The 13,063-nt window shown below is 46.8% G+C and overlaps 1 protein-coding gene across 1 annotated transcript in view; it reads right to left on the bottom strand.

Annotated features, from left to right (window-relative positions):
- EPS15 (epidermal growth factor receptor pathway substrate 15) overlaps nucleotides 1–11,963 on the bottom strand; it is a 127,913-nt gene extending 115,950 nt beyond the window's left edge. Inside the window, exon 1 of the mRNA XM_075935959.1 lies at nucleotides 11,731–11,963. Within this exon, the coding sequence (XP_075792074.1) occupies nucleotides 11,731–11,757 (27 nt within the window). The 5' untranslated portion in view covers nucleotides 11,758–11,963. The remainder of the gene's footprint in view (nucleotides 1–11,730) is intronic.
- Between the last annotated feature and the right edge of the window lie 1,100 nt (nucleotides 11,964–13,063).

The following is a 13,063-nucleotide window of genomic DNA, read 5'->3' on the forward strand; positions in this document are numbered from 1 at the left end:
ATAATTAAAATAGTTTATCCCACCCTTGGTCTCTGCCCAACCGGAAGTAAAGGAACATCAATACCATCCACCCATAAAAAAAAACCCCAAACAAGCTAATATTTAAGGGTATGTCTACACTACCACCCTAGTTCAAACTAGGGTGGTTAATGTAGTCAATTGAAGTTGCAAATGAAGCCCGGGATTTAAATATCCCAGGCTTCATTTGCATCTTGCCGGGTGCCGCCATTTTTAAATCCCCGGTAGTTCAGACTCCGTGCCCACGGCTACACGCAGCACGGAGTAGGTAGTTCGAATTAGGCTTTCTAATTCGAACTACCTCGTTCCACCTCGTTCCACAGAGTACGAACTACCAGGGATTTAAATCCCACGCTTCATTTGCAACTTGGATTGACTACATTAACCACCCTAGTTCGAACTAGGGTGGTAGTGTACACATACCCTTAGTGTTTTCTCCACCTATCTCCAAGTGAGACTGAAATTCCGCATTCTGCCTCCACATGAAGGAATGCAAGATTAATATTAGTACTTGCAGACCCACATCACTCCAAGATTGCACAATCTAGAAATGAGTAAACACAGCTTACTTTTCCCAATCCTGAAAGAGACCCAGAACACTAAAGTAGTATTCCTTAAGGAACAATGAGAGTTCCAGCTCTAAATAGAGATGTAGGGGGAAAGTAGAAGAAAGAATCACCTCTGCAGTCAGTTTCTCTTTCCTTTCCATGGGACTCCATAGTAAGATTCAGAAAAAGGATTGGATATACAAGTCTTCTGAATTAACCTCTTAATAGGACACCCTTGAGATATTTTTTTCGACAGTGGTGGATTGGTCACACTGATGCATTGATCTAGGCTCACTGATAAAAGGCAAGAGCCTAAAAAGTCAGTTTTAAAAAATGTTTACACTCTAGAGGGCTTCTCTAGTGTAACTCTGTGCAGGTGGGAAAGGACATTAGGTCAGTTTCCCTCTCTTCTTCGCAATGTAGAAATTACCTCTTCTATTGTTTTGCATTGTAGTTCGAAGTGTTGAAAGAGAAAAGGTTTCCCATCAATTCCCTTACTCTATGCCACAGCCAAGTACAAATCAGCTTCAGGATGTTTTTCTTGCTTTTCAGCCTAACTTTTCCCTTCCTAATTTCATTCCATTAAGTCTAGTTAGACTCCCCACCCCATTTATAATGCTACGTTGCCTACAATTTTAATATTTTTCAAATAATTTTACAATGTTCTTCACATCTCAGATGCTTCCAAGAAAGGCCAAAATAATTAAATGTTTAGTTTGGATTAAGTCTGGAGAACACTTTACAAATATCTGAAGGATTAGCTTTTATTGCTGTTATAGACAATTCATGTCTAGTTTGCTGTCCTCTATCATTCGAAAGACCTTCTATACATAATTTTTGTTGTTGTTGTTTAGGTGGGGGGTTGTTATCAGTAAAGCCACATCAGTGATAGCAACAAGAGAACTGTACTGTAGACTGAACTATGTCATTTTCCCCACCCTCGCAGTACAGGCAGTCCCCGAGTTATGCGGATCTGACTTACGTCGGATCCACAGTTACGAACAGGGCCCTCCCTCTCCCTGGTCTCCAGCAGACCAGGGAGAGGAAGCAAAGCGGCGGAACACGCAGGCAGCGGACAGCCCAGACGCGTCTGGGCTGCCCGCGTGCTCCGCGGCTTTGCTCTGCTTTGCTCCCCGTCCCCCTGTTCCGCCACTTTGCTCCCCGTCCCCCTGGTCTGCAGACCAGGGGGACGGGGAGCAAAGCCACGGAGCCCGAGGGCAGCAGGACAGCCACGGCGCGTCTGGGCTGTCCCGCTGCCCCCGTGCTCCGCGGCTTTGCTCCAGACGCCTGTGGTACAGCAGCTGGGGCGCTGCCGGTTGGTCCCGTAGCGCCACTCTGGGCGCTACGGGACCAACCCGGCAGCACCCCAGCTGCTCTGCCCCAGGTGTCCTGATTCAGCCACTGCTGGTCAGTTTCAGCAGCGGCTGAATCAAAACGCCTGGGGCAGAGCAGCTTGGGTGCTGCTGGGTTGGTCCAGTAGCACCGAGGAGCAGCGGCGCTACTGGACCAACCCAGCAGCACCCCAGCTGCTCTGTCCCAGGCGTCCCCAAGTCAGCCGCTGCTGAAACTGACCAGTGGCTGACTACAGGAAGCTCCTGCCCCGGGCTTCCTGGAATCAACCGCTGATCAGTTTCAGCAGCAGCTGACTTGGGGATGCCTGGGGTTCTTAAGTTGAATCTGTATGTAAGTCAGAACTGGCGTCCAGATTCAGCCGCTGTTGAAACTGATCAGTTTCAGCAGTGGCTGAATCTGGACGCCAGTTCCGACTTACATACAGATTCAACTTAAAAACAAACCTACAGTCCCTATCTTGTACGTAACCCAGGGACTGCCTGTATTTAGTTCTGTGCAGAGGCAGATTAATATTTCAGCTTTCCGTTCTTCCAACAAATGTGCATGTGTTGAATTAGCTTTTCCTAAATATGTTCACTTGCACTTTTCCAGAGTCTCATTTTACTATTTTCTACTCATTTCTCTGATTTTATATCATATAAAGTAAGATAATAAAAGTCACAATGGAATCCTCTTAAAGGCCAGAGGTAGTTTTCAAACAAAACCTAAACATAAAACTCTGCTTTGCATAAAAATGCATTGTAATCTGAACTGCTACGTCAATATACTGTTCATTTAAAAGATTTGAAACTTTCATACTACCTTCAATATATAAAACTGTAAACCTACTGAATAATACACTAGAACATTTTGACCACTGTGTACTTGAACAATGTCACTACATTGTCTATCTCTTTTCTGCAAGCTAACTATGTTTGATTTCTTGTTATACAAATCCTCATCCATTCTAGCGACGTTAGATAGCGTGTAACTGAATAGTGATGTAACCACAACAAATTTTAGTAATTCCATCAGTATTTAAAAGTGGGCTCATGACTGCTCCCTGCCCCCACTGCCTCTGTAGACAGCAGTAAGGGCGGGGGCAGGCGGGTCTGTGGAGCCAGCACGCGTGGAGAGCCAGGTTAAAAGTCATTTTCCTGTGCCTACTGGCTCACACCTCTCCCCGCCCCCTCAACCTCTACACTGCTGCCTCTCTATCAAAGGCAACGGCGCAGGGGGAAGGGGGAGAAGGAGGATCCGGTGCTCATAGGGAGACTAATTAAAGCTAATCCCCCATGAGCACTGGCCCCACACTCCCCTCCCACTTGCTGCCTCTGATACAGCAACAGCATGGGGGATAGGAATGCATGTAGTCAACAAAATTAACCAATAAGCCCAGCCTCATCGATTAATCATGTTGTCGACATCCCAAACCTATTCTACCACAATAATCAATGCTGGACTATAAAGCCTGCCTTAAATGATGAAGTGGACTAAATGTAACTTAATATTGAGCAGTTCTAAAGTTTTCAATATTGTTTTTACTTATTAAAGTAAGGGGTATGTTGGTGAATACAGCTCCTCCCCCTCACTAAAAGCAGAGACAGTTCCCCTCTCCTGTTTCAATCTACTTTAAGTGGCTATTTTATCTTCTAGTACTGGATGGGGTGGGGAAGGACGAGAAGCTTAGAGATTTGCAGTTTCCTACACTGGACACAAAGCACTTTCACTAAGAGATGAACAGCAGGGATTCTACCTTACTCTTCCCAAAATGAGACTCAGTTTTAATGCCAGGTAGTAAAACAAAATTCTTGAACTGTGTTATTTTGCAGATTTACTGGGCATAGGAGAGACATGGCTGGGAATTATACATGAAAAGGAAGTTGATTGATTAGCTTTACCCCAGGTTAGGGACGTTAACCAACATGTATTTGTATAAATGTGTAACTGCTCAATTTTTTAGTGGTTACCCCTTTACACATGGGGGAAGCACCAGCTCCCACCAGCCCCTTTTCCCCCCCCACTGCCTCTGATAGAGAGGCAGAAAAGGAAGAGGCAAGTTACTCTGCAAGAGCTGGTATGCACAGGGAGCCAGCTTGAAAGATAGCTTCTCGTGTATACAAGCTTCTGCAGGTCCTTCACACCCACTGTGCTGCTGCCTCTCCATCAGAGCAAGCAGCATGGGGGGAAGGAGCAGGCAGCTCTGCAGGAGTTGGATCCCCCATAGTCACCAGCTCCTGCCTCCTCCCCCTTGCTGCCTCTGTATCAGAAGCAATGGAGGGGGGGGGATGGCATGTAACTATTACAATTAACCTATGAGTTCAGGCTTAACAGTTAGTCATGTAAATGGCTACAGGCTAACATCCCTACCCCAAGTACATGTTATTGAACAGCTAGTATGTTGAAATATACCAACATGAAACCTGTTGCTTATGTGTTCCAACAGTAAGGAGTACCCAAGGGTGCTATAATTAGACATTCAGCTTTGTAATGAGCAAGAATGTCAAGAGACTTGCTTTATAACATGAAGTGTACATATAATTATAGATGCAACAGTCACACTATACTTAATGTTCTACTTCAAGTGCAAATATCAGTATAACAAAATCTTGTTTTGCATCACACTTAATATAGTCTTCAAAACTGGTGCAGAACAATCACATTTTCCATGTCATTTTTAGAAGAAAAATATTTACCTAATTCTGCAAAGGAAACATTTGAAAGTGCTTCCCTTTTTAAAATATTGCACTTTGTCCCACTCCCCCACAACTTTGTGTTTCTTTTGTTAAATTACCAATTCCAACCTACTCCAAGTTTCTTCCTCTTTTCCTCCCCTCCTAATCCCAGAGTAGCACCACACCAGACACAACTTTAAGAGTTAAACAATGGCTTCAATTTTCCAAAACTAACTAGTGATTTTTGGGTCTCCAACTTAGCATATCTAGTGCTCAGAACTTTCTCAATATCTTTGAAGTTACTTGTCCCATAACTGATGTACCCCAAAATCACTTTTCACTTCTAAAGGCTAGTCCAAGGGGAATTCTTCAATTGTTGCATTTGGAGCCATAGTGAAACTGCACAATTCCCCCAGAACTGAAAGACTTAAGTCAAAACATTATTGCCCTTTTTTGTCATCCCCTTAATTTGAGTTTGACAAAAATCATATAAGCGTGTCAAATTACTTTTGTTTTCTGTTGTCTCTATTTTAGCTCCCCATGTGGATAAAACTATAATATGGAGATATACCGTCTCATAGAACTGGAAGGAACCTTGAAAGGTCATAAAGGGTCCAAAAAGGGAACAACAGATTTGCATCTGTGGAAATTTTCTAACCAATTCTGTCCTTGATTTAAACAGCTGTGCTCTGCAAGTGCACTTGGTAAACCCAAGAGACATGCAGGATGGTGCGGTATGCTGGAGTGGGCGGGGGGGGGGGCGGAAAGCATGTGACAAACGAGACAGTGTCAAACCCAAGGTGGGGAACAGTGTCTGGAAAGGGCTAAATGGATACGGGTATTCAATATGAAATACAGAATACATCACCTCTAAATCAGTGATTCAAGGTAAGATCTTGTCACTTACTTAGGATGTGTCTAGACTACTAAGTTTTTTTGAAAAAAAAGTGGCCTTTTTTCGAAAAAACTTCACCTGCATTAAGACTTCTGTCGCATTCTTTCAAAATTAAATTAAAAGAACGCAGAGGTTTTTTCTAAATTGGTAAGCCTAATTTTACCAGGAAGAACACCTTTTTTCGAAAGAGCTTTTTCAAAAAAAGGCATTCTTGAACACAAACAGGGCTTTTTCGAAAGGAGTGTCCAGATTGCCTGATGCTCTCTTTTGAAAAAGCGGACTGCTTTTTCGAAACTCGTGTGGCTGTCTAGACAATCTCTTTCAAAAAGAATCTTCTTTTGAAAGAGGTTTAATCTCTAGATGTACCCTTAGAGTAACTTGGCTACCCCTCTGAAACTCTTGTCACTAGTGTTTTTCAAAGGGTTATATTAAATAAAACTATAGTTTCAGTTCTTAGCAACACATCAACAATATCACAATTGTCACATCTTGCTAATTTCCATAGAGAAACCTGGAATTGAACAAGCCATACATTCCCCCTAAAACAGGAGTTTCAAGTTAAGGCACATTGCTGAACAACAATGTAACTGCCACTATCCATAACATTTCTGCTGCACAACTGGAGGGCTTACCTTGACTGTTAATCCAGCATTAAATTCTCTCTCTCACACACACACACTCACACAGAAGCAGTTTTACTTTGTGCACTTTTAGAGCAAGAGTAGTCACAAAAACAAGGCTTATCTATGTAAGCACTTTCTCCTCACAATAAGGCATACAGATTGTCTGTTTAAAGACAATAAAAATAATACGTGGATTGGGGCAAACCCGGGTCTTACAGACATGGCTAAAGCTTGCCTCATCACAGAAAAGAGTAAGACAGTTTTCATAGAATCATAGGGCTGGAAGAGACCTCAGGCAGGACCAATCCCAACTAAATCGTCCCAGCCAGGGCTTAGTCAAGCCTAGACTTAAACACCTCTAGGGATTGAGATTCCACCACTTCCCTAGGTAACCCATTCCAGTACTTCACCACACTCCTAGTGAAAGTTTTTCCTAATACCCAGCTTGAGACCACTGCTCCTTGTTCTGCCATCTGTCACTATTGAGAATAGCCTCTCTCCTTCCTCTTTGGAACCTCCCTTCAGGAAGTTGAAGGCTGCTATCAAATCCCCCCTCACTCTTCTCTTCTGTAGACTAAATAAGCCCAAATGACTCCTCATAGGTCATGTGCTCCAGCCCCCTAATCATTCTAGTTGCCCTCTGCTGGACCCTCTCCAATGTGTCCACATCCTTTCTATAGTGGGGGCCCCAGAACTGGATGCAATACTCAAGACATGGCCTCACCAGAGCCGAATAAAATGGAATAATCACTTCTCTAAATCTGCTGGAAATCCTCCTCCTAATACACCCTCATATGCCATTAGTCTTCTTGGCTACAAGGGCACACTGTTGACTATATCCAGTTTCTCATCCACTGTAAACCCCAGGTCCTTTTTGGCTGAACTGCTACTTAGCTAGTCGGGCCCCAGCCTGTAACAATGCTTGGGATGCCTCTGTCCCAAATGCAGGACTCTTCTGTGCTTGTCCTTGTTGAACCTCATCAGATTTCTTTTGGCCCAATTCTCCAATTTATCTACGTCACTCTGCACCCTATCCACCTCTCCCCCCAGCTTAGTATCATCTGCAAACTTGTTGAGGGTGCAATCCATCCCCTCATCCAGGTCATTAATAAAGATGTTAAACGAAAAGGGCCCTAGAACCTATTCTTGGGGCACTCCACTAGAAACCAACCACCAACCAGACATAGAGCTGTTGATCACTACCCATTGGGCCCGACAATCTAGCCAGTTTTGTTCAACTGGGTCATTTGTATACCTGTGTTGCCAGGGAAAAGACATTTAAAGCTATTATGTTCAAGATGGAGCCTCTTTAGATTCCATCTTGTTTTCCTTCTTCTCCCTGTGTTACCCTTTTCCCGCCAAAACCTAAGTGCACACGGTCATCGGCTCGGTGCACCCCGCACTATAGTTTTCACTCAGTCCAAAACTGTGCACTGGGCACTAAAATGAGCTGCACATCGCTCAGAAACTGTGCACCCCTCCCTACTGGAGTGTTGCACACGGCACCATTTGCTGCACACCACCCTTACCACCCTTTTCCCGCCTTGAAGGGCTTATAAGCCCTGACCAAGGAAGGGTTCGGGTTCGCCACTGTCCGTCTGTATTGTAGCCTGTCAGTCACTGTCTGCTGTCCCAAGTCCTGTCAGTGTTTGTTCGTCTCCCGTGGTGCTCCATTTTAGTTCATGGGACCGGGTATAAGGATTTTGTTCGAGCTGTGGGAGAGAGAGAGAGCCTCGCGAGCGTGGGAACGCCCCACTTAAGGATTACTGGCTTCTGCCACATGGACTTGGACTCATTTACCGCTATCCTTACCTGCTGGATTGGACTGGAAGTCGAAGGGCTACCAAGTACTAACCCCAGAGGGAATCTACCCGACCCATTAGAGGCAAGATCCACCTGCAGGAGGGCCGTTCAACTGGATTACCTTTCCCTGTCAGCGAGGGACTCCCTGCCGTCCTCCCCTAAGGCTTTACATTAGCCGCAGGGTAGAAGGTCGCAGGCATCAATCGCCGCCTGCCTCTGACACTGTAAAGTATATTCCCCTTTGTTGTACCCGGGACTTATCTATCTCCTTTTCTTCTGGGATAGGGTGAGTTCACGCTGTTGTTGTTGTTGATGTATGTTACACTGTTCAAAAATATATGGTTTGGCCCTAAACATTGGTCTAGCCTGATTTGTGGTTACCCAATCCAACGGTGATTAGATACGTAACACCAGGCCGAATCTGGCTTCTGGGAGGGGACACCCGGCTTTAAGCCGTGGGCTCAGTCATTGCCATTAGCCTTAACTCCCACAACAATTGCTTACCTCAGTTCTCCAGGTAACACCTGTTATTAAGAGCAATTGTTTTAAAAACAATGCTTTCATGCCATCAAAACAAAATAAAACTTATTCTGAATTTAACTTGTTATTCCTTTAAGACCCCCAGATTATTAATGTTTATATCCTGTCCTAAAGAACCAGTGAGAGTTTATCTGCAAGTCAGGTGCACTGAGAGAACACACTTGAATCCAGAGAGGTTCCTTCTCATGTCCTTCAAATATATATATATTAAAAAAAACCACTCAATATGCACAGCAAGCATGTTGGTCAGCTGTTTACATATAAACAAGTTATCTAGAAACAAAGACACATTCCAGAATTTTTCTTACCCTCCAATAAATTACATTCAGAATGTTCTTACTGAAAATGAATCCATGTGTTTTGCAGGTATTTTATAACCATTTTCTAAATTTCACTGATTTTGCTGTGTTTCTTTCCTTCATATATTCAACAGCTGAAATTTAAATTTTTCCACAAGAGGCTTACGTTTTTAGTTATAGAATATACTTGTCACTCTGAGTTAGACACCAAAATGCAAGTTATTTATTTGCTGGAAATATGTTTAAATATTGGACCTGCACTTCATTAACACAAAGGATGGAAAACTCCGAGATGCCACCTGCGCCAAACAATTTGAGAATGCCTGGTTTCAGTGTGGAAATATTCCGTTTCCTGCATACAGTGACCACAATCCATTATGATTTAGTTGGCAGAAGGAGGAAAATATTAGGAATGCTAGACAGCGATTAATTGAATAACTGTGTAACCACATCAAATTTTAGCAGTTAGATGATCAGTGTTCTCTCAAAGCTGCACAGCAGCACAGCCCTGTAGCTGCTTGATCAGCCCCACCCCATCAGGGGCTGCGTGTAAAGAGCTGCCTGGATGGGCGGGTCTGATCAAGAAGCTGCAGGGCTGTGCAACTGTGCATCTTAGAGGGAATATCATACACCATTATTTGGTAGTCCCCAGGGGTGGGTCCAGCAGCCAGTGCATTCCCAGTCAGCCTCTTGACACTCCTCTATACAGGCAGTCCCTGGGTTACATGGATCCGACTTACATCGGATCCCTACTTACAAACGGGGTGAGGCAACCCCGCACTAGCTGCTTCCCCCCAGCAGACCAGGGAGATGCAAAGCTAGCGCCGCCCCCCCAGCAGACCAGGGAGACGCGGAGCGGCTTTTCTCAGCAGACACCTCAGCTTGAGAATAAAGGACTGAGGGAAGTGAGGTGTGGGAGAATAAAACTGAGCTCTGGAGAAATGTTTGGCTAGAGTTTCCCCTACAATATGTACCAGTTCCGACTTACATACAAACTCAACTTAAGAACAAACCTACAGTCCCTATCTTGTACGTAACCCAGGGACTGCCTGTAGTAGAGGCAGCAACATGGGGTGGCAGGTGGAAGCACAGACCAGTAAGAGGCAACTTTCCCCAGCATCAGGGCTGCTAGGGAGAGCAGGTCCTCGTCCCCAGCCTCAGGTGTGGCTACTATGGCAGGGAAGACCTGGACTGACATTAAAATGATTTGTGTGCTTTTATTTGTACAACAAGGTTAATCATAAAGGTGTTTTTATATAGCCCTTTTATCCAAAGTGCTTTATAACAGTTAGCTAATCGTACAAACTATATTTGAAAAGATTATTAAGACCCACAGCAATTTTCAAGTGGTCTGCAAAAAAAAAAAAAAGTTTGAGAACCACTGCTCTAAGAGCTTTTCCATTAGTAACATGCCCATATTTTTATCTGAAACCAAAGAATACTTAAGATGATATTTTAACCTATCAATACTTTTATACCATCCTTTACATAAAAGCTATGTGTTATATTTTGGAGAGTTGTAATGGCTTGAAAACAAAGTAGAATAAATTAATAAAGCTGATCCCTTTAAAAGACCAGTCCATGGTTGAAAAGTCTGACACAATTACTTAACATAAAGGCATCTGATCTAGTCACTGCCTCCCACACTACTTCAATGAAGGGTTATTACATACCTTGACAATCTATGGAAAGTAGGGATGTTAAATACTGGTTAGTTGAATAGGCGATTGACCTCATGAATTCTTATTGGTTAGTTGACTAGTCTATAGTCCCAGGCAGCCCCTGTCCAGGGTCGGGGGAGAGGGAGTCTGAACTCCCGAACCTGGTAGGAGTCGTAACTAAGCTGGGCTGCCTTCCCGCTTGGCTACCAATACACTTTAAGTGCTGTGGGGGTAGGTCCAGGAGTCACTTCAAACTAGGACTAATCTTGGCTGCTTAGCCAGCCTGCTAAAACATTGACTGGCAAGGGGTGGGGGGAAGTGTGTGTAGTGTCTATAGCATTAACCTGTAAGCTTTTGCTAATCAGTTAATTGACTATACTATTACATCCCTAGTGTAAAGTGTTAATTTTAACATGCTTCCTCAGCCTTTTTACATGCCACAACACAAATCTCGTGCCTATCTTAAATAGAAATTTACTGTTATATTGCTGAAGGCTAGAGGCAAATATCACCACAAGAATAAAGGAAGATCACTGCTACTTCCTCTGTGGTGTAGGCATATCTATGCTTGTCCCACCATCTCTCCACAATGCTGTAAGCCGGATGGATTTTAAAAGTCTACCAGCTGCTAACAACTGAGCACAATGCACGGAGTGGCACCTGTAGGTCAATACTGGGGATAACCGAATTCTTTGTAGCAGGCTGAGGGGGCAGCAGGTTATCCTTACGGACCTACGTGGATAACTGAGATAGTTCAAGGGAGGACGCTTACTGCCGTTGGGGGGGGGGGGTCGCCACAGAGGGACGGCGGTTACCGGAGGAAGAGGGGGGCACAGAGGAACGGCGGTTGCCGGTACGGGGGAGGGACGGCGGTTGCCGGGGGAGGGGTGCAATGGGACGGCGGTTACGGGGGCGGTGGGACGGCGGTTACGGGACGGGTACGCGAGGGAAGGGGGGGGCGCTCCACAAATGGGACGGCGGTTACCGGGTCGGGGACGAGTACCGGGGGGGGCTGCACAATGGGACGGCGGTGACCGGGTCCGGGAACAGGGGAGGGGCGCGGTGGGGCGGCGGTTACCGGGGGAGGGGCGGCGGTTACCGGGGGAGGGGCGCGGTGGGGCGGCGGTTACCGGGGGGCGGTTACCGGGGGAGGGGCGCGGCGGTGACCGGCACAGGGACCCGAGGGACCCAGCACCTGAGCGGGAGGCAGGTCGGGGCGCCGCCGCCGGCCCCGGGTGACACTCCCCGCCCGCCGCGAGGGGCACTGCAGGCCGCGGCCCCGCGGGGGAAGGCTCCCGCGGCTCGGCAGGCGCGAGCCGAGCGGCCGGGCCGTTACCTGTGTCAGGGAGAGATGGGAGGCCATGCTGCTTCCATCATGCACCGGCCGGGCTGCAGGAAGAAGCCGGGGCCGAGGGGGACCCGGACACTCACTCGCCAACTTCAGCAACTTCCCGATCCCGAGCCAGGCCCCGCCCGCAGCAAAACCCGGCGCCGGATCCCGCCCTGCCTCGGCGCCTCCAGCCCTCCGCACTGTGTGGCGGCTGCAAAACGCGGCGCCGGATCCGGCTCCCACCCCCGACCTGGAGCCGCCAGCCCTCAGCGCTTGGGCAGCTGGAGTATGTGGCCTGGCTCGGCCAGGCAGCTTCCCTTCGGCTTGTAAAATTCGCTGCAGTGAAATCTCCATTTATTCCAGGCCGCTCCCCTTTTGTCTTGATTGTGTCAGCCCGTCCTGGAGAGCTCCCACTATGCTGCTGGCTTGTGTAAAGGCTTCAGAGAGGTTAAGGCCGTGAGCAGGGCCATCCCGATGGGATGCAGGGCCTGGCCCTGCCCCTAGACGTTCCCCAAGCCCCCCATCTTCCCTACTAACGCTGCCAGGGAGATTTCAGGGGACTTGGCACAATAGCAACAGGGGGCACCACCCCCACACTCACCATATGGGCAGTGAGAACTGTAACTGCCCAACAGCCTGCTCCACCCCACCACTACTCCCTCTCCCAGCCTGCTGCACTCTGCTTCACCACCATGGCAAAGATGCTGAGCATAGCAGGCCAGGAGGATGGTGGGGCGGGGCGGAATAGGATGCTGGGCTACTCTAGCTCTTGCCACCTGCATGGTGATTATAGGGAGACAGCCACTGCTGCCATACCATGCCAGGCCCCCATAATCTCCTGGATCCCTCCCATCTATAGGATGGTTGGGCGGGTGCCACAGGGCCCCCAAAAGCATGGGACCTGGAGCAGCCTTTCTGATTCATCCTATGGAAGCGACTGCTTTCACCATAGGGGACCATTATGATGGTCTACTTAGTTCTGACATAAGGCAGGCTGTAAACTTAATAGAACCAGGAAAAAAATCACATAGGAGGCTCCAATGCCAAGTACTATGTGAAGAATCCCAGCCACACTTTCATCTCAGCAGCAGCATAGTCTTTGAGTTCAGCCTCCTATATCTTTCTGCCTCCTTCCCTTTCCTTGCAGAAAATGAAGTACCTCTGTGCATGTGTAACCACCACCAGGTGGATTTGAACCTGGAATTTCTGGAGATTAGTATAGGAGCCTCTACCCTTTGAGCTAAAAGCCAACTGGCTTTCCCTTTTTGTGGAGGTCTCTTGTTCTTATCTATTGCTGGGGTCTAGGTGCCACTGCATGGACAGTGAACCACACTAGGGC

Source organism: Pelodiscus sinensis, chromosome 9 (assembly GCF_049634645.1).
Source record: "Pelodiscus sinensis isolate JC-2024 chromosome 9, ASM4963464v1, whole genome shotgun sequence".
Lineage (NCBI taxonomy): Eukaryota > Metazoa > Chordata > Testudines > Trionychidae > Pelodiscus > Pelodiscus sinensis.